At 37.7% G+C, this 19,441-nt stretch overlaps 1 protein-coding gene across 1 annotated transcript; it reads left to right on the top strand.

The window, feature by feature from the left end:
- Positions 1 to 8,989: 8,989 nt before the first annotated feature.
- LOC132114311 (homeodomain-only protein-like) lies at positions 8,990 to 13,546 on the top strand. Its single transcript, XM_059522421.1, has 2 exons — positions 8,990 to 9,395; positions 13,415 to 13,546. Exons 1-2 carry the CDS (start codon positions 9,234 to 9,236, stop codon positions 13,490 to 13,492), a joined length of 240 nt encoding a protein of 79 aa, XP_059378404.1. The 5' UTR covers positions 8,990 to 9,233; the 3' UTR covers positions 13,493 to 13,546.
- Positions 13,547 to 19,441: the final 5,895 nt, after the last annotated feature.

The raw sequence follows: 19,441 nt of genomic DNA on the forward strand, positions 1-19,441 counted from the left end.
AAGCACTCTGTGTGTGCATGTTATCAGTCTGTCTTGTGAGTCCTGTTTAGTGTTGTTTGTCACTATAAGCTCAAAAATATGTCTAAGAGCAAGGTGAAGAAAAGGCATTTGCAGGGCGATTCCAGATCGCGCTTCAGATTGTCTGTGCATGGTCTGCCTGGGATTGCCAATTTGGACGCTTCGATCCCAGAGGGCTCTCTTGAGGAGGGAGCCTTCGCCAGCATTCCCTGCGGGTCTGGCCCCGCTTCTGCCAAGGCAGAACAACAGCTGCACTCATGGGTTTCACAGGTGGATCTGATGGAGGGAATGGAGATGGGCAAGTCCCTATCTCCTTCCTCATCTGCCAGATCCGGTGCCCAATCCCTGGGATCGGAAGCATGCTCCGTGGTTTCTTCCCCCAGGGAGATGGGGAAGGGGATTCGCCATCCCAATCACCCTGGTATGAGGAGCTTTTAGAGGTCATTACTTGCGCGGTGGCCAAGCTCAGAGATCATTAGATCGTGGAACTGGCCATTCTCAGCCCGCCTCTTCATCCCTGCATCAGATCACTATGCTAATGTGAGCTATCTGTCCCTCGGGGCTGCATCGTCTCTGAAGGCTCCGGTGTTGCCCTCCAAGCTGCTCACAAAAACTTCGGCTTTGGTGGGCAAAGGGTATGCGGCAGCAAGTCAGGCTGGTTCATTCTGAAGGGGCACAGCTCATAGCATCCGGTCTCTCAAACGAGGTTGTTGAGACCATCCTCCAATCCAGAGCTCCCTCAGTGAGGAGACTGTACACCCCGAGGTGGAAACTCTTCACCTCATGGTGCAGAGACCGCCAGCTTGACCCTGTTAACTGCCCAGTTGGTACAGTTCTGGAGTTTGTACAAGCCATGTTTTCTGCAGGATTGAACCACTCCACCTTAAAAGTGTCTCCCTCGGTTGGCCAGTCAGTAGGCAAACACCCCCTAGTGACATGTTTCCTCCGCGGTGTGTGCTGAGGCTAAGTCCTCCAGTACGGTCCCGTGTTCCCCCCTGGGACTTGGTTGTGGTATTAGAGGCTCTCTGTAAAGCTCAATTCAAGCAGATTCAAGATGTTAACTTAAAATGTTAACTGCAGCATCTCATTCCCTCGAGGAACCATGGTTACATGCGTAACCTTGAGAAGCTTTTTCATGTAGTGATATTTTAGTATTATATACATTTTATAGTTTTTAATACAATTTGTGGGGTTTTTTTTATATTTTGAATTAACTTTTAATTTTGTATTTTCACTGTTTTTTGTCATATATAAATGTGTGTCTGCGTTTACCCTTTATCTTTATTTCAGTTATAATCATCTAAATTCAAAAGCTTTATTTCAATAAAGAAAACTGTTTTAGGACCACAAAACCAATCTTAAGTCACTGGGGTATATTTGTAGCAAAAACAAAAAATACAGTCAAAATTGGGTCAAAATTACAGATTTTTCTTTTATGCCAAAAATTATTAGGATATTAAGTAGAGATCATGTTCCATGAAGATATTTTGTCAATTTCCTACTTTAAATACACAAAAACTTAATTTTTGATTCATAATCTACATTGCCAAAAACTTAATTTGGACAACTTTAAATGAAATTTTCTCTATATTTTGATATTTTTGCACCCTCAGATTCAAGATTTTCAAATAGTTGTATCTCAGCCAAACATTGTCCTATCATAACAAACATTATTAATTCAGCTTTCTTATGATGTATCAATCTCAATTTCGAAAAAAAAAAAAAAGTAAATACCCCTATGACTGGTTTTGTGGTCTGGGGTCCAAACTGTTAAGATTTTTTAAATATCTTTAATATATCTAAAATGAGACCATTAACAGGGATTTTCCTGTGGGTGTGTGAATGACTCTTATTCTTAATGATAATAATCAAAGGGGAGTGCAAGCAAAACACTTCTTGTTTCTTGTTCTTAAAAGCGTGTAATAATAGAGCAACAATGCAGAGCTGAAAACAAAATGCTTTCGTTTAGTCTTAATGAGGATGAAAGTGAATCTAGCTTTATATTTCCCATGTAAAGCAGTCTATTGAAGGCCATCAAGAGAGTTTGTGTTGAGAGTGAGATTGGGGACCACTGGTGCAGTCATGGAGAATGCACCATAAACACGAGGGCTCTCTCGTGCTGTGCGTCATTAAGATCCAAATGACCCTCAAGCTTTAACACAGTCTGTGGATTTCACAGTAACCGTGTCCGTCAATGATTATTGTTCTCATGCAGATGATGGGAATGTGGGATGAAAATGTTAAGGTCTTACGTAAAGCCAAAGTCTCTTGAAGACAAGTCATGTCACCCTGCGGCCATCTTTGAAATGGCTCTTGGGCATCCAAGTGCAGCTCCTATCTCTCTGAATGGGGAAACATAAAATTCTCCAAAACTGTTCACCAAGCTTAGGATTGAATTTCATATTTGAAATAACCAAAGAAATATGACAACTGTGTCATAAATGTTGTTTCTTTTGCTCAAACAGCGGTATAAAAGCTTATTTCTCAGGCTAGATCAGCCAGTGCGCATGTCCTAAGTCCTAAGAGCACATCTCAGAGTGCTGACTTTTTCTATAGCAACCGGGACTTTTAACAGCAGCTGCAGTGATGCACTGACTTTACCGTTTATTGATTGGCTCTTTCTTGAAAGGCAGGGCTTCCTGCCTGCAATTGAGCAGCCATATTGAGTGTTGCATTTTGCCCCTCTCAAAACTATACGTACATGTCTTTTGTATTCTATAGTCTTTGGTAAACGCAACATATCGTTTTTTTTACGAGTGAAAGTGTGTGACGAAAATTCCATTATCAATATTGGATGCATATTGTACACAGGGTTTGCGAAACCAAACCAGCCCAACTGCTAATTAAAACTTCCTCAGGTGCATTTTCCCCTCTTTTTTTTTTTTTGAACTCAGCCACATTTTAACCCCGCGGGCTCATGCAGCTCGCACATGCCCTTTGATACATTTTATTTTTGCACTTAGTTTGTCCTCAAAGTGGCAACACTAGCCAGGTTTGTTGTTTCAAAGTGTGCACAAAGCATGTTGCGCACATGAAAGTTTCATCCTCATCCAATGTTGCGCACATGACAATTCAGATTTGATGCTGCACCAGGTGTGTTTTATTCAATTTTATGAAGGTCCTGTAAATTTAATCGAGTTTCCCAATTTGTAATTCATGCGTAGCCTATAAAATAAGTTCATTGTTAGCTTACATATGCTAAGCGTTTGTGTTTTGGGCTTAAACTGACTTTTAGGATACTTTTGGATTTAAATTGTAAAAGTAAAGGATTAATGAATTGTGAATTGTTCGTGAATGCACAATACGAGGTTCACTCCTGGCCGGTGTAGATGGGAACACGTGCCCTCTCCTGCAGAGATTAAACACACACACACACACATATACACGCACAGCGTCTCTTTTCCACTACAGAATTCTTGAAATGATATTTTGTGGGAATGATGACACACGTTTCCTCCTGCCCAGATAAATGACCACATTTTCCCTTTACGTGATCCAAGCATGTTTCTCGTCTCCATGGCTCGCGTCTTGTGCTTTGGTTACAGCATGACATGCACTAAGATCGCTGTAATTATTCTGTGGAACATTTTGCATCCTATTTTGTTCTGTTGTTTGTACACACACACACACACATAGATGCCTATTTTTATGCATTAAATGTATCGCAGGCCACAGAAGATAATGGAGGCATTTCCTGTCTGAGCACAATATGCATTGTTTGACAGGAAACGGGGGAGACGATAGGCAGACCAGGGTTCAGTAAACGTTGCTGTCTCTTTAAAAATAAAAAAAAACACACATGTCAGTGGTTTCATTTATAATCATCATCAGATCCACAGTGGAATCTGTTTACAGTCTATTTTTGATCTTTTCTATCATGTAAGTGATGAATTTTTACTTTTATTCAGAGGATGACAGTAAAGACATTTAAAAATTTAACCGGTTCCACAAAAATATGAAGCAGCACAACGGTTTTCAACCAATAGCCTAATAGTAAGAAATGTTTCTTGAGCAGCAAATCATATTAGAATGATTTCTGAAGGATCATGCTGAAAACTCACAGTATTTACTAAATAAATGTGTGTTATTCAGCTCAGTGTTGTTTATCGATCTTTATCTGCATACTGACTGACTCATCAGTGTTTTTCAGAAACATTTCATGCATTCACACACCTGTGTACACACACATACACACGCATGTTTGTTAACGCATTACATATCAATCATCAGGACAAAAGGCCTGAATAGAAAATAAAATATATAAAGTGTTTTAATGAATGTTCCACAAAAAAAAACTATTTGTTCACACATAACCCGCTTAATTTTGTGGACCCTCAAGGTTTCGAAACACTTCTTTTTATTTGATATCATTATATTAATTATAATATTTCTTTAATTTGTTTACATTTTTATTTAGACATGCGTTTTCTGTGCTGGTCTTGGGGGGAATCTGTGGAACAGATTTAAACAAGGTAAAATGTTTTAAATTAAACAAGGTACAACAGTCTTATTCAGAGCAAAATTGCTGAATTATTTCATAAGTGAAGGGTCAGACATGTGTTCAGCTTCTGAATCCCATTCTAAATACCATTTTACTTTTTAAGACATTTACTTTTATGTACACTCAAGGTTTCAAATATTTTTTTAAAGATTTTTTTTTTTTTTTAATAATGATATTATATTGATTATAGTATTGATTATAATATTATTACTTGGGCTTATGCATGTATTTTCTGTGTTGGTTTTGGGAGAAATGGTTTTGCAGAATGGATTTAAAGGTCCTATGACATGAAAATTTCACTTTCTGAGGTTTTTTAACATTAATATGACTTCCCCTAGCATGTATGTGGTCCCCAAGTTTCTAAAAATTTGAATCGGTGTAAATCGAGATTTTACTATCTTTCTCTGCCTTTGAGAAAATGGAAGCTCAAACGGGCTGATCTGGAATCTCCTCTTTGTGACGTTGTAAAGAGAAATGTTACCTCCCCTTTCTCTGCTTTGCCCGCTCAAATATTAACATATAATTCAGTCTCAATGTCAGCAAAGGCTTTACAAACAGACTTTTATGATATGGATTCGACAGCACCGGCACAAACAGTGAGTAACAGTGTTTATTAATGCCTGATCTGTGATCAGTGATTTCTGATGTGTAGTTAATCATTCAAGTTCACACAGACTTTCTTTCTAAATCGTTTAATACTGTTTATGCATCAGTGAATCAAGCCAGTGACTAAACGATCAACTTCACGTTGTTTCTCTTAGTAGCATGAAACAAATCTGTTATTTAAATTGTGATTTAACTACAGAGAGCGATCAAAGAACGATCCCTTTTTTTTCAGAGCTCTCGCACATCGCGAGTATATCTGCACTCTTGCCTAAACTGCCGTTACAATGAATGACGCTGTTATGCTGCACAACAAAGCTCTTACTGTATTCATGTGTTTGCTGTTAGTTGTGGTGAAAGCATTTTGTGAGAGAAAACGTGTTGCAATAATGACGAGATCACTGCATTCACGCGATAAACAGACTCTGTCTACTCAATGCTGCTCATCACTGCAGCCTTTCATGTGATGGGAAAAGATCGAAAAAATAATTATATAATCAACAAATCCACGATTCGTTAATCTCGACAGCTGTAGTATATATATATATATATATATATATATATATATATATATATATATATATATATATATTAGGGATGGGACGGTATGAAAATTTAATATCACGATTATAGTGACTAAAATGATCACGATTATCAATATTATCACGGTTTTGTTGAAACGAGATGAAAGTGTTCAAAAATAGTTGATGCTCACACTGAAAACATTTCAGCAAGTTTTATATTTAATAATCAACAAACAACTAATAAAACAAGCAACTCTATGCACTTAATTTAAAGAAAGATTAAATTCTCTGGCATTTCCTTCCTTACAATGAAAAGTGTAGAAGCATAGAAAAGCATAGAAAAGTCACTGACTTTCGCAGGAGCTGTAATGTCAGTCTCTGTTCAGATGTAATTATTGATAAGATATCCTGATGCCTTCAGCCTGCATGCACAATAACACACACAAACAAACACACTAAATCCATCTATTCTCTGGCACATTTCTTAAAACTGGAACTAAAGTTTAAAGGGCACAACAAACATGAATCCTGTCTGTCCATTAAGAAAGTAATAAAATGAAGTCAAGGGTAAAGCAACAAAAGCTCATTGCTTCTCGTCTTCTCAGTGTTTGATAAAAATGCTAATATGAAAAAGAACTTAAAAATGTAAAGTCTGTGTGATTTCAATCCTGTGTTAATAATCAGTTAGAAATTAAATTATTACACATTTGATTATTAATTTACACTAATAAATATTGCTATTTATATTATACAGAAGATCATATTTATTTTGTATGCATTTAATTTGTAGATATTCATAAATTATTATTTTTATATTAATTATAATTTATACATATTTAGAAATTATATTCTTTACTTAAAAGTCAAATGCGTGCATTATAATTGGCTGATGCAAACAGTAAAATTGACAAAATATTGGCTGAATCATATATTTATTGTATTTATAGATATTTAATATACATCGGTTTATTAATTATATTTTATTTATAGATATTTCTATATTATACATGCATTATTCATGATCCATAAAAATGTTGAAATTAAATGAAAGCTAATTTTACGCTTTATTTACTCAAAATCCATACAATTATTAAAATTGGTCAGATATTGGCAGATAAATAAACTGATCTATTTGAGGCACATGTTATCCTCAAGGCATTAGATTCAATTCAAACACCTTTATATTCACTATATTGTGTCTGAATGTTTGTTGTTTATATAATCAGGTATGAAATCATGTGCTGAATATGTGCTCTTGTTCTCCACCCTGCTGACTAAACACATCTGATTAAAGTCATCTTCTCTCTAACTAACATTGCTTAAGATTCATCCTGGATGTCCACACCTGATCTCCTCCCTATCCAAACATGTCACCTCTCCACCCTTATACAGTAAATACAATAATACCTAATAACACAGGATCATGAGTTTAACAGCATTCTGACTTTTGAAAATCTCTCATTAAATACAGGGCTTTTCAGAGCGTGAGCAGAAAACAGCCCTCTAGGTGAGAGACTGAGCACCTGTGTTCACAGGAGCAAGTATGGACACTGTTACCCAAACCTTCTCAAAGAGCTCCAGAAAACAAAACTGTGAGTCATTCAAACCCAACACCTTCTCCTCAGGCAACAGAAAAACACTTTGGGTTCAAATGAGGTGGAGAAATGATGCTAAAAGGGCAGGAATCAATACAAAACTCAGAGCCATAGAAATAAAAGACAGTATTTTGAGTCACCTGTATTGATTCTGTTTTGTTCCGGCACAAAAGTGAAGGACGAGCATCGGTTTCATGACCCAGTTTCTCGAAGCTTTGCATTTGCTTGCTGATCATTGGGGGCAAGCATGACTATTGTTATTTCACACACCTGGGCTTTTTGGAGTTGAGTGAGTAAACAAGTACTAAGCAAGATCTAAAACATCATACAGACCACCTAGCAACAATCCTGAACACCCTAGCAACCAGAAATGACAGCTTTCAATTACATAACAATTCACCATTGTGAACTTCCTATATGTCTTTTCAGATTATGAATAAGCAACATTAAAATATCATGAAAATGTTAATATTAAGAAATTATACAAATAATGCTAAAATAACACTACAGTTTAAAAAAAAAGTTATTGTAGTTTCCTGGAAGTGTCAAGAATCTTGTGTTACACTGTCAACTGTGTTTCTCTTTCACCTGAGCAGGTGACTCTGACATGAGGATATCAAATCATATCATAGATGTTAGATATATCATCATGAAAGCAGCACTGTCAAGCATATCGTGTGAAAATTATTTCTTTTAAACAACTCCAACTTTTTACATAAGTTACGACTGCTGAGAGAATGCAGCTCCACAGAGCGAGGATGTGTGTGTGTGTGTGTGTTTACTCTATAGGGGCTGTGTAGCATGTATACAGTGATATATAATCAGTCCAGAGGGTCCAGTGGTCTCTTTGTGGGAGTCTGGATATCTGTGTTCCCCGTTTCCTCTCCTCCTCCACAGAAACCTCCCTTCCACTGAGTTCTCTGAGAAACACCAGCAGGCTCCTCTACAGCTGAATTGTGTTTTTGGTAAATGACAGACTGGTGTTTCTGTTTCCACAGAACTCACCGCTCAGCATTCTTCACAGTCATGGCTTTCACAAGCACAACAGAAGTACTGTAAACTACTGCATACCCATCATTGATGGAGAAATACCCAACACATCTGCCAAAACCCCCAGGGGGTTGAATTTAGTACCTGAGATGTGTGAGAGACAGAAAGATAATCAATTAAAGAAGTTGAACCTTATTACAGAACGTTTTTGTACAGACTGGATCTAATCAAATTGCTGACAACCGCTGCACAGCCCGCATGAGTTTCACATAACACATGAGCAAGCTAAAAAACAAACAAACTACTATATAGAATTTATTCATACATTTATTCAATATAAATATATTAAACACATTAAATCTGTAATACTAAATGTTTGTAAATCTGATTGTATTAAACAATTACGTATACTTCAAAGTACACTACTATACTATTCTACTTTAAATATTTTAATACATTAAATAAATATTAATGTTAAATACATTAAATATAATAATAATAATTACAATAATAATACAGGTGCTGTTATTGTTATTTATTAATATTCCTAATAAATAAAACATTTATTTATTATTTCATTTATTTATTTATTTTGAGGTGAAATGGTCAGGACATGTTCTTGACAGCTTTATGAGGTAAACACTGTATGATTTAATTGCCTGAGGTACTTTAAAAAGCTCTGTCGGGCTTCAGCCCCGCTGTGACGTCACCCGGAGCGCATTACGTAATGCTGTGAATGATCAGAGGCAGAGCAGATGGAGTTTGGTCATCATCAGGTTCAGTACACACTCGAGCTGCCCCTGAAGAGAGGCGTTGCACACGCGTCAGCGGACTCCAGTCTGCATCTATCACACTGACTGTGTGTTTTCTCTTTTCCAAAGCATTTCCTCGTGGAGGCTGGCGCTTCTTTTGCGGACTTTAGAGTTTATTTGCACGACTCGCTGAGACTTACATCAGTCGAGCTGGGATATTAGTTTCCGTTTGTCTGTCTGGAGCTGAAACATGAGCGCGAGGGGAAACGCGATGGCGATGTTCGGGATGCGTTTAGCGGAGGATCAGATTAAAGTTCTGGAGGAGAACTTCACGAAGGTCAGCAAACACCCCGACTTCACCACACTGATGCTGATCGCTGCGGAGTGTGGGCTGAGCGAAGAGGATACAGCGGTGAGCTCTATCTATCTATCTATCTATCTATCTATCTATCTATCTATCTATCTATCTATCTATCTACAAACAAATATATAAAATAAAATAAAAAAATATATATATTAATTTAGGCATAACAGTTTTAATACATAATATACAATAATAAAGGCTGATTATAATTACAAATATTTTTGAATAATAAGAATAATGTAAATGTATTGTAAATGTAATCAAATAATGTAAAACGCTCCTTTCAAAAAGGACCATTACTGCCGTGGTTTCTAGTGATGGGATTTATGGCTCTTTGAGGGGATCCGGATCTTCGCGATCCGTTCCTTTCAAAGAGCCGTTCAAAAGAACGGCTCTTTTGGCTCTTTTTAAATATTTAGTCAGTTTTAAGAAGCCAGCTTGGGGGCATCTCAGTTTATCCTGGAAATAATCACTGGGAGGAATGATGAGGTGAGATTTGTAGCCAAATAATTAAAACTCAGATATCACACACCAATGTCTGAGTTTGAATTATTCTGAAATATTGATTATTACCTCATTTGTCATGTGTGGACTATATTCCATAGGGTTGCACAAATCCCTCTGCTTAGACAGTGACATCACTATTTTGGATTTACCTTTAGTACAAAATGTGTGTGTGTGTGTGTGTAAAGCTACGTTGACTTATGTTATTCATACAATACCTACTCAAATAAACATCAAAAACAAAGCCGGCTGCAATGAATTTCTGTGCAAAACATCTTTTACTACAAACACTTTCACACAAGAACATTGTTATCACACAAGAACATTTTGATAGAAAACAAAAAATATTTAAAGTAGATAAAATTAGAATAAATAAAATGGAAATGTCTACATACTACATACTATTACTACTGTAAACTTTGCAAATAGGACATCAGCCCCTTCAAGTCAATGAACAATAACAAAGTGGGCTGCAATGAACATGCACAACTAATAACTAATATCATCACGCTATAAAGGGTTGGCCTGCGCTGGGTGCGCCCCTCCCCCTATAACTGTTCTGTCTCGCGGGGGAGCTCATTTGTGTGCATCTGTGTGAAACGCATAGGAAAAAAGAACGACAGAAAGAACGGCTCCCCTCCAGCCGCGACTCGGCTCCCATCGTTCATGTTTATGAGCCGTTCAAAAGAATCGGTTCGTTCGCGAACGTCACAACTCTAGTGGTTTCAGATGCAACATCGCAGCTGAGAGTGAACGTTCTCAGAACTTTGGCTAACGTTCGGACAAGGTTATCTCGAATTAGGAACAAACGTTTTACTAGTTTCACATGGTTTACAGAACATTCGGAATAACGTTTCCATAATGTTTGCAAAATTATCAAATTGAACCTTCCCTTGATGTTTTCTCTAACTTTAACATAACCGAGAAAACAATCAGTTTATTAACAACATTTAATTTTCTGAGACTATTGAGAAATGATTAATGTGAACATTAGCGTACATATTCTTGTTAGCTGGGATGCTGTATATATACTACTTTACTATGGCATTCACATCTCAGTGTGATTACAAAAGTTAAAAACTTGCCATGATGTGTGTCCAGGGTGCATTTTATTTCAATCGACATGGTTCATGAGCTTTTACTGCATAACAGCCTGCCTGACTTTATTTGATCAGGGAAAGTTAATGAGACAATAAATGTTAAAGAGAGGTGTTTTTCATTGCTCAAAGTGACTTTACTTAAACTGAGTCGCTCTGGAGGTTAAAACTCTTAATTGCACGATGAAATTTCATGGATCAACCCTTCCAGGATGTGAACATGCAACATATGAGATCTTTAACCAAGCCCCATTACCCATGATGCAAGCTCCTCTCGTGCATCGTCTTCATTCCTGTTTTGCTGTCACCAGCTCAAATTAAAACACTGACAGCATTAAAAGCCAAAGGCATGTGAACGGAGAGCTGACACTGACCATAAACAAAGTGTTTAGCACAATAGCCGACCCGGAGCACCTCCGGACGCGCCTTCCCTCTTACGCATAGGCTACAGTCGACGTGTTCAAACACATTGTGTCTGATTTCTAAACACACTCATTCAAAGGAAAAACCCACACAGGACTCATGATGTAATGGAGAAGTTAAGGCAGATTTATATTTCTGCGGCAGATTAGTAATGCTGTAATGCGTCTACTTACAGTATCTAATAGATACTTCAGACCTTGTGAGCAACACTTCTAGTGATGACAGTGTTAAGTTTGGAAGAATGTTACTGGAAACACATTCCATCTTGAGGCTGGTCTGTTTCTGTCACTATGATTGTGAAAAACCAAGTGCATTTATACAAAATGTGAACGCCTTTGTGATGAACTACGCTGCACAATAGAACAGGCTTAGCAATTCACCCTTTTATAGGGGTGTGTGAATGTATATAGTGTACTTAAGTGTATTCACTCCTCCCCAAGTCATAGTTAATATACAATATTACAGGAGTGGGGGGTTTTGGAAAGAAAGTAATTATTTTATTCAAAAGGATGCATTAAATTAAATGAAAGTGACAGTAAAGATTGGTTCTTGTTTTGATCATAACCTAACTTTATTTTACTAATTGTTTAAGAAAACACTTTCTTAGACTTCTTATATTAATTTTGCCTCTTAATTAAATGCATCTTGATTTAAGGAGATGTTGAGGTACGATTTGGAAAACAAGACAAAAATACAGAGGAAGATAATATTTTTTAAAGCACTGCATGCAACAGGATTCTGATTTCTGCTCCGAAATAAGACATTTTCAAGGCCTCAATTTGTGGAAGGGCGAATTAATAATTTTTAAGACCCACAATAACCCTAATATATGATCCTGTGTGAAGACTACTGAGAATGTGAGAAATGTGCAAAATTTCTCCCAGGGAAAAAATGAATCACCACTTTGCATTATTTTAATGCTAAGAAAACTTGAACACAGAGGGTGCGGTATGAGGAACAGGTGTACAACTCTCTCTCTCTCTCTCTGTAAACCGATCATGCCTGCTCGCTGTGTTGGCTAGTAAACAGACTCTGTGTGTACTGTGGGTTAGTATAAACCGCACAGGTTTTAGTGTAGCATGTGTAGCATTTGACTCTGAGTCAAACACTACCCATGCTGCACTAAAACCTGTGAGCTGAAGATGAGCGGCGCTGCTGTTCGCACAAACACAGAAATACAGTTCACACAGTGTTTGCTGTTCTTGACATAGTGGCATATTTTTCATACGAACAAACAAAATACTTCCAAAAGTAGGGTGACGATGCCTCTAAATCGCCTAAAATGTCTGTGTTTTGGCTTTGTTTTCCTATTGATGGTTTCTCTACCTCATACATTATGCCATGATTGGTCAGTTATGTACAATGCCTGCATGCAATTGGTCAAACTACTTTTCAGTCGTTACCTTTAACAGGTATAAAAACAAAAGGAAAACGAAGCCAAAACCAAGACATTTGATGGAGTTTAAAAATAGGGAAAAAGTGGATGTATAATCACCCTAACAAATAAAGAGATTTTATACAGAGCATTTTATACTCTCGTAGTTTGTTATGTAAAACACTGCCAGTTTGCAAGTGTGTTGCAATGCTAGTGTTAAAGATCATTGTACCTCAGAGCTGTAATGCAACTGTCTGTTTCTCTGAAACTCAGCTAATTTGGGATAGTCTAAGGTTAGTGCGTAAGAGTGAAATATTTAGTCAGTTCTTCACCTGTGTTGAAAAAGATTTGGATAACACATTCAAATGCTCCATTTATAGATCGATGGCTTAATAAGATTGAAAAGCCTTCATGTTAACACCTCAATTGATCTGACTGAGCTTGATCTGAACACAATTTAGACCTGAGGACCTGAAACAATCAGATCAATAGGAAAACAATAAGCATGTAAACACTTGAATCTGACAACTGGTACATGCAAACACACAAATTGAAAACTTATTGCAAGCAACAGTACAATTTTCTTCAAAAGTAATAAAATCTCTGCATTATGTGATATCTCCTGATTAACAGTCAGTCTAATCTCTCTCTCTCTCTCTGTCCTGTAGAAATGGTTCAGGATGCGAAATGCTCAGTGGAGGAAAGCAGAAGGTCTCCCTGCTGAACTGGGATCAGTGAAGGACTGATGGAAGATCTTCATGTTCTTCTTCTCTCTCTGCTCCCGTGTTTGTTCACTAGACCAGGGGTTTTCAAACTGTGGGTCGCGACCCACTTGTGGGTCACAGAATGGAACAAGGTGGGTCGCACAAAGTCACTTGGCTGCAGCTAAATTTGCGTTTCAATGACACACACACACACAGTTCAGTCTAGGGCTGCACGAAAGTGACGAGTGGGAACGGTGCGAGGCCGGTGGAGTGATTGGAATTGAGCGACACCTGCTCGACTCACCAGTCTCGAGAACCACGGAGGAGATCGGAAGGATACAAAAGAGGAGCGTCCGTCTCCCCGGCAACTCACTCCAGCCCACCGCCTCGAGCATCCTCCTTCGCCCTACTCGATGGCACTGCGGATTCACCTCAGTGCCGAGGGATCTTCGGCAGCGCGTCCCTCCTTCCTCCCAGGCTTCGGCACCAGTCTAACACATTAAAAACTTCTCAATCACGGGAAGGAGGAGGCGGGAACCGGGAACCCACTCGTCACAATGATATAGCCCACCAACATTAATAAGGACTGCAATATCCTTAGTGTGATTTTCGAATTGCAATTAAGTCCGCGTGCTTTGCGTGTTTTGAAGCGCGGGCGCGCACGAGTTGTAATAACAGTGAAGGTCTCAGAGCAATGTCATTAAAAGGTTCAATCGGTCCGCATTATTAAAAGAGAAAAACTTGCTCACTTCAATACACTATATTCCGCATGAGATTGCATACACCAGAAAACAAATGTTACGAAAACGGTTTCAGGTAGGCCATGTTCATTCATTTCTATCGTCCGTTTGAGCTCTGTGCACTTTTTTCGTTCGGGAAACGGTTTGTAAAAAGCATTTCACATGTACAGGGTGAGCAGTGCACAAACGCAGGGTTAATTGTAACACTACAAGATTTAAACATTTCCACATAACAAAATGCACAAAAAAATAATGCAATACTCCTTGACGTATCATCTCTTTTTAGAGAAAAATTTGCCAAAGTTCAGAAATCTTTTGAAGATATTGCTGAACATTAATTTAACCATTGCTAAAATAAATTTCTGCCTGAACTTAATGTCATCCAGTTTTTTTTTTTTTTGTTTATTTAAAACGAGACACATGTTTATTATTATTTTTTACCTATTTCACAATTATTTTAATCTCCAAACAGTTTTAGATAGTTCTGCTTTGCTTCTTATGCTTTTTCTAAAAAAAGTGTTGGATTGTGCTCCGTTCTCACCGACACACACGGAAGGATCGTGAATGCATTTTCTGCAACAAAACACAGCAGCGCAGATTACAGTTCACTGGAGTGAGCCTGTTTAACGTTTTTATGGACACTACATATTCTAAAGTCTGTAAACAAAAATTAAAACTTAAATATTAATAGTGATTTTTTTCAGGTGTAGGCCTACTCTAAAATAAAAAGTTTTTTTTTCTTAAATACTTCATTTCTGTCATCAAACTTTTAAGTAAGATTAGGCTTAAAGTAATATCAACCTTTTTTTTCCTCAAATATTGTGGTGGGTCATGAAATAGATTACACTTGTCTAGGTGGGTCGTGGAATGGAAAAGTTTGGGAACCACTGCACTAGACTATCTCGCTCTCTCTTTTCTTATTTGAGGATGCTTTCTGAAGTTTGAAGACCGATATGAGTCATATTTTATTTTTATTTGATCTAAGGTGTAATCTTTTGCTCAAAGCACAGTGTATGTATGTTTATTTTATTGCCATAACTATATAATGTTCGTAAAGAAACTAAATGTAAGCATCTGTATATAAAGAATTACATCTGTATGTCAGGGTTTGATTTCATGTGTTAAATGATCAGTATAGAGCTATATCATTAGGAGGATCATCATAGAGCTGAGAAACATCAGAGTTACACTTGATCTGTATCTTTATTTATAAACCTTATACTATAAATCTTTATCATCTCGATTGTTTGTGCTAGACACTGAGATTAAATTGAGAACAAATTGAGATGTCCTCTGCTTCTCGGTTTTTCTCCTACAGAAATAGACCACAGCGATCTCACAGTTGTCTCTATTAGAAGTATCTCGGTAATGTTTCTGCTCGCATAATAAATATTACAATTATCCAAAGTCAAAGATCTCAGTATCTAAATGTTACATTTATTTAATGTAATATTACTGTTTGACGGTTTGTTTCTATATTTATTTCTTCATCAAAATTATTGGAGAACCATGTCTGAGTTAACTTAAGTTAGTAATCTATGAAAGGGCAACTTCTGAGAAAAACAGCTGGTTCTGAACGCATCTGAAAACCTGGACACCAACTAAAACATATCAAGGAGAAAAGAAAAAAACAAAAAGGTTTTAAAATGAAATCTTGATGACAAGATGGTGAAAGAGTCGACTAAACAATAGAGTCCACGTGAAAGGAGCGAGAAGCATCTGACGGACTCAAACGCTGAAGGCAGCATTTCATAAAATATTAAAATCTTTAAACAAATCCAGTTAGCAAAGGATGGACAGACGAGAAAACTTTTAAATGGTTGGCAGAGCACAGCTGACTGTAGTGGTAAACAAGTGTGTGTGTGTGTCTGTGTGTGCGTGCGTGTGTGCGTGTGCGTGTGTGTGTGTGTGTGTGTGTGTGTTTGAGCAATGGGGCAAGAAAAAACATCCCACACCCTCAATGGAAAAACAAACATTCATTTGACTGCAACGCAGATGCTGAGCTGAACACAAACACACTACAGCAATCTTCCTGGCATATCCTGGAAGATATTAAAATAATACAGTTAGAACCTGATAAAAAAAAATAATATATGAAACTGACAAGCACTGTAAGAAATGTTGGTAAAAAAAAAAAAAAAAAAAATATATATATATATATATATATATATATATATATATCTGAAGACAGAGAGAGAGAGAGGTATATTAGTGTCTCAAAATCACAGCAGTGAATGATTAACTATTGGGGTATTATTTCTCTTGACTCTCTTCATCTACGTTATCTATTTTCATTTCATGGTAATACATAGTTTTCCATCCATATCCTCCCTCAGGTCATCCAGGATGAACAGTGGATGAGTTTGTTTGTCAATAGGAACAGATTTGAAGAAATTTTGCATTACATCACTTGTGGATCCTTTGCAGTGAATGGGTGCCGTCAGAATGAGTCCAAAAAGCTGATAAAAACATCACAATAATCCAAAGTCTTGTTGTTTTTGGTCTTGGTTTGAGGATCTATTTGGGCTACCTTGTTGGTAATGAATCTCTGCAACACATTAAAAAGAAAAATTATAATAATACAAACTTGGGTTGCAAAATAGGTTGGAATCTACGCAGCAGAACCACAATATTTCGTTTTATTAATTTAAGCATGACTGTATGTTGGAATAGCTCCTCCGTTTGATTTCTGATGTTAATTACACATGAATCTTTCACATCTAAATCCGTCTGATGTGGTTCTGACTCAGAGTTTGAGTTTATACAGTGAGAGGAACTAGATCTGTTTACTGAATCTTAATGGCTCTGTGTGTTACCACAACAACTCGACAGACACAAGTAGAATCTGTCACCCATGGGTCAGAGAGAGAGTTAGAGGAGGATCATGGGAACAGGAAAGACTTTGAGAGCACAGCAGGAAAAAGATGATCTGATCTGAGGTCAAACTGGCTTCTGTAGTGACATGAGCAAGTGGACAGGGTCCAAACACATGCGAAAATGTGACAGTTGAGTTACTGACAACTCATTTGCAATTAAAGAATCAAAGAATCCCTGGTTACTTTTTTTAAAATTGGTTATTGTTTTTTTTTTACTGCAAATACAATATGCCATTCAACTATTGAAATACCTTAAGTGAAATCTAATTGAATGTGTAGAATGAAAGTCCAGGCAAGAAAACTTGCACAGATGTTCATACCAGATGCTGATAATCACAGATTCCCTTGCAGCGTTTTCTCAGTAAAGGCAGTGTCTAGACCAAGAGAATCTGGAAACACTATAGGCGTAAAACACTGTTTGAGTCCTTTTTGAGGAGCCAGGCGGGTTTGGCAGCAGGCTAAGAATAATGTGTTCCTTAAATTTCAGTCAAAAGTAGTCCCCAGTCAAAATCTGAGACCGTGTTTAGAAAACCAGAGTGAAAGCAATGAGAGTTCAACTGAGCAACAAGCTCCTAATAGGAAAAGGAAGGTGGTGAGAAAGTGCCAAAATACAATAACTGCACACTATGACTGCTTTGTGGTCTGTCTTGTTTTCACAGGGCTGCCATGTTGGTTCTCTGGGCGGGATGTTATCTTTAGAGAGGGCTTTAGGAGTGGATAAATCTTAGATCCAAGCACTCGCCGTGGCATTTCTTGCTCCCCTAGACACCTGTAAGAGAAGCCAAAGACGGCGGAATCAATCCACACTTGGGAGTCCAAACAGATTTCATGTCGTAGTATACCAACTAAAAAAACTGAAAGGGTGACCGACAGTGTATTTTTGTAATCAATTGTACTCCAAGGCTCTCTGAGGCCCTGTTTACACCTGTTATTCAAATGCGTTTTGGTCGACTGGATCACAAGTACACATTTACACCTGGTGTTTCAATCTTTTAATCTTTGTCCACTTTCCAGGGAAGGGCAATGTGTGGGTGTATATATGGGCCTTTTCAGATTTTTCGATCTAATATTGTGAAATGGGTTTGCACACTATACTTATGAATGCTAAAAGAGACGACAGAAAACAGCAGCTCTCGTTTCTGCTAAAATACCTGCAAAACTATGCCGAACACTGTGGGTTTGTGTTAGAATCAGGAATGGTAAGAGAACATTGTGCTTTTTACTTTTTTTTTTCCGCCTTCAAACTAAATTTACTGTTTACTGTTACATTTAATGTTTAACAATTAGGTCAGTAGGCAGAGAGCTATATTTAAACGCATTTGACCACATGCGTTTAAAATGTCATTCTAAAACCTGTTAAAAAAAGTAATCTTGGGGTTAACATTCTTATCTGCATATTTATGTAGTCAGTTATTGATTGGCTAACACAGCATGTGACCTGCCCTGCTGAAAAAAAAGGTTAGGTATGTTATTTTAGGTATTTTGACGCTGGTATGCTGGTTTGAGCTGGTTTTTGCTGGTCCTTTGCTGGTTTGAGCTGGTCATTTGCTGGTTTTTGCTGGTCCTTTGCTGGTTTGAGCTGGTTTTTGCTGGTCCTTTGCTGGTTTGAGCTGGTCCTTTGCTGGTTTGAGCTGGTTTTTGCTGGGCCTTTGCTGGTTTGGTCCTTTGCTGGTTTGAGCTGGTCCTTTGCTGGTTTTTGCTGGTCCTTTGCGAACATATGACCAGCATAAACCAGCAAAGGACCAGCACAGACCAGCATAAACCAGCATCCCAGCATCAAAACATACCTAACCAGCATATGGTGTTTTTTTCAACAGAGTGTGTAGCCTATTTCTCATTCTCATATTATAAACTGCAGACTCCTAAGTTTTTCTTGGAACGACTTTTTGGACTATAAAGGTAAGAATAAAACCATCTCTTCTTTACTCCACATGATGCATATTCCATCACCATTGGACATTTTCCCCTTTAAAAGCAGAAACAATACAGTTTATGCAACGCGCGTCTTTCCCTGATGTGCCAAAGCACATTAATAAGAAGCACTTGTCGGTTGCTAAGCATCTAGCCGTAACATTCTGAAGCCACGTCGTTTCACACTGCACAGTTTGGCACTTCAATTAAGGGTTAACACGGGAAATGTGGCACTAATCCTGCTTTCGTAACCTCGGGTTAAAAAACGTTGCTCAATCCGCCGCTAAATTATACTGTAAATGTGAAATGATCCTTTACCCTGAGTTAAAAGTGGGGATTGGAATATGTAAACTCAGTGTGAAAAGCCCATCTGTCTCTTACAGTTCGGATTGGACTCTCTGGTCATCCAGGGTTGTAGAAGTGTCTGTTCTTCTTTAGTTTGGGCAGTGAGAGCAGCTCGAGTC

The sequence above is a fragment of the Carassius carassius genome, chromosome 33 (genome assembly GCF_963082965.1).
Source record: "Carassius carassius chromosome 33, fCarCar2.1, whole genome shotgun sequence".
Taxonomy (NCBI): domain Eukaryota; kingdom Metazoa; phylum Chordata; class Actinopteri; order Cypriniformes; family Cyprinidae; genus Carassius; species Carassius carassius.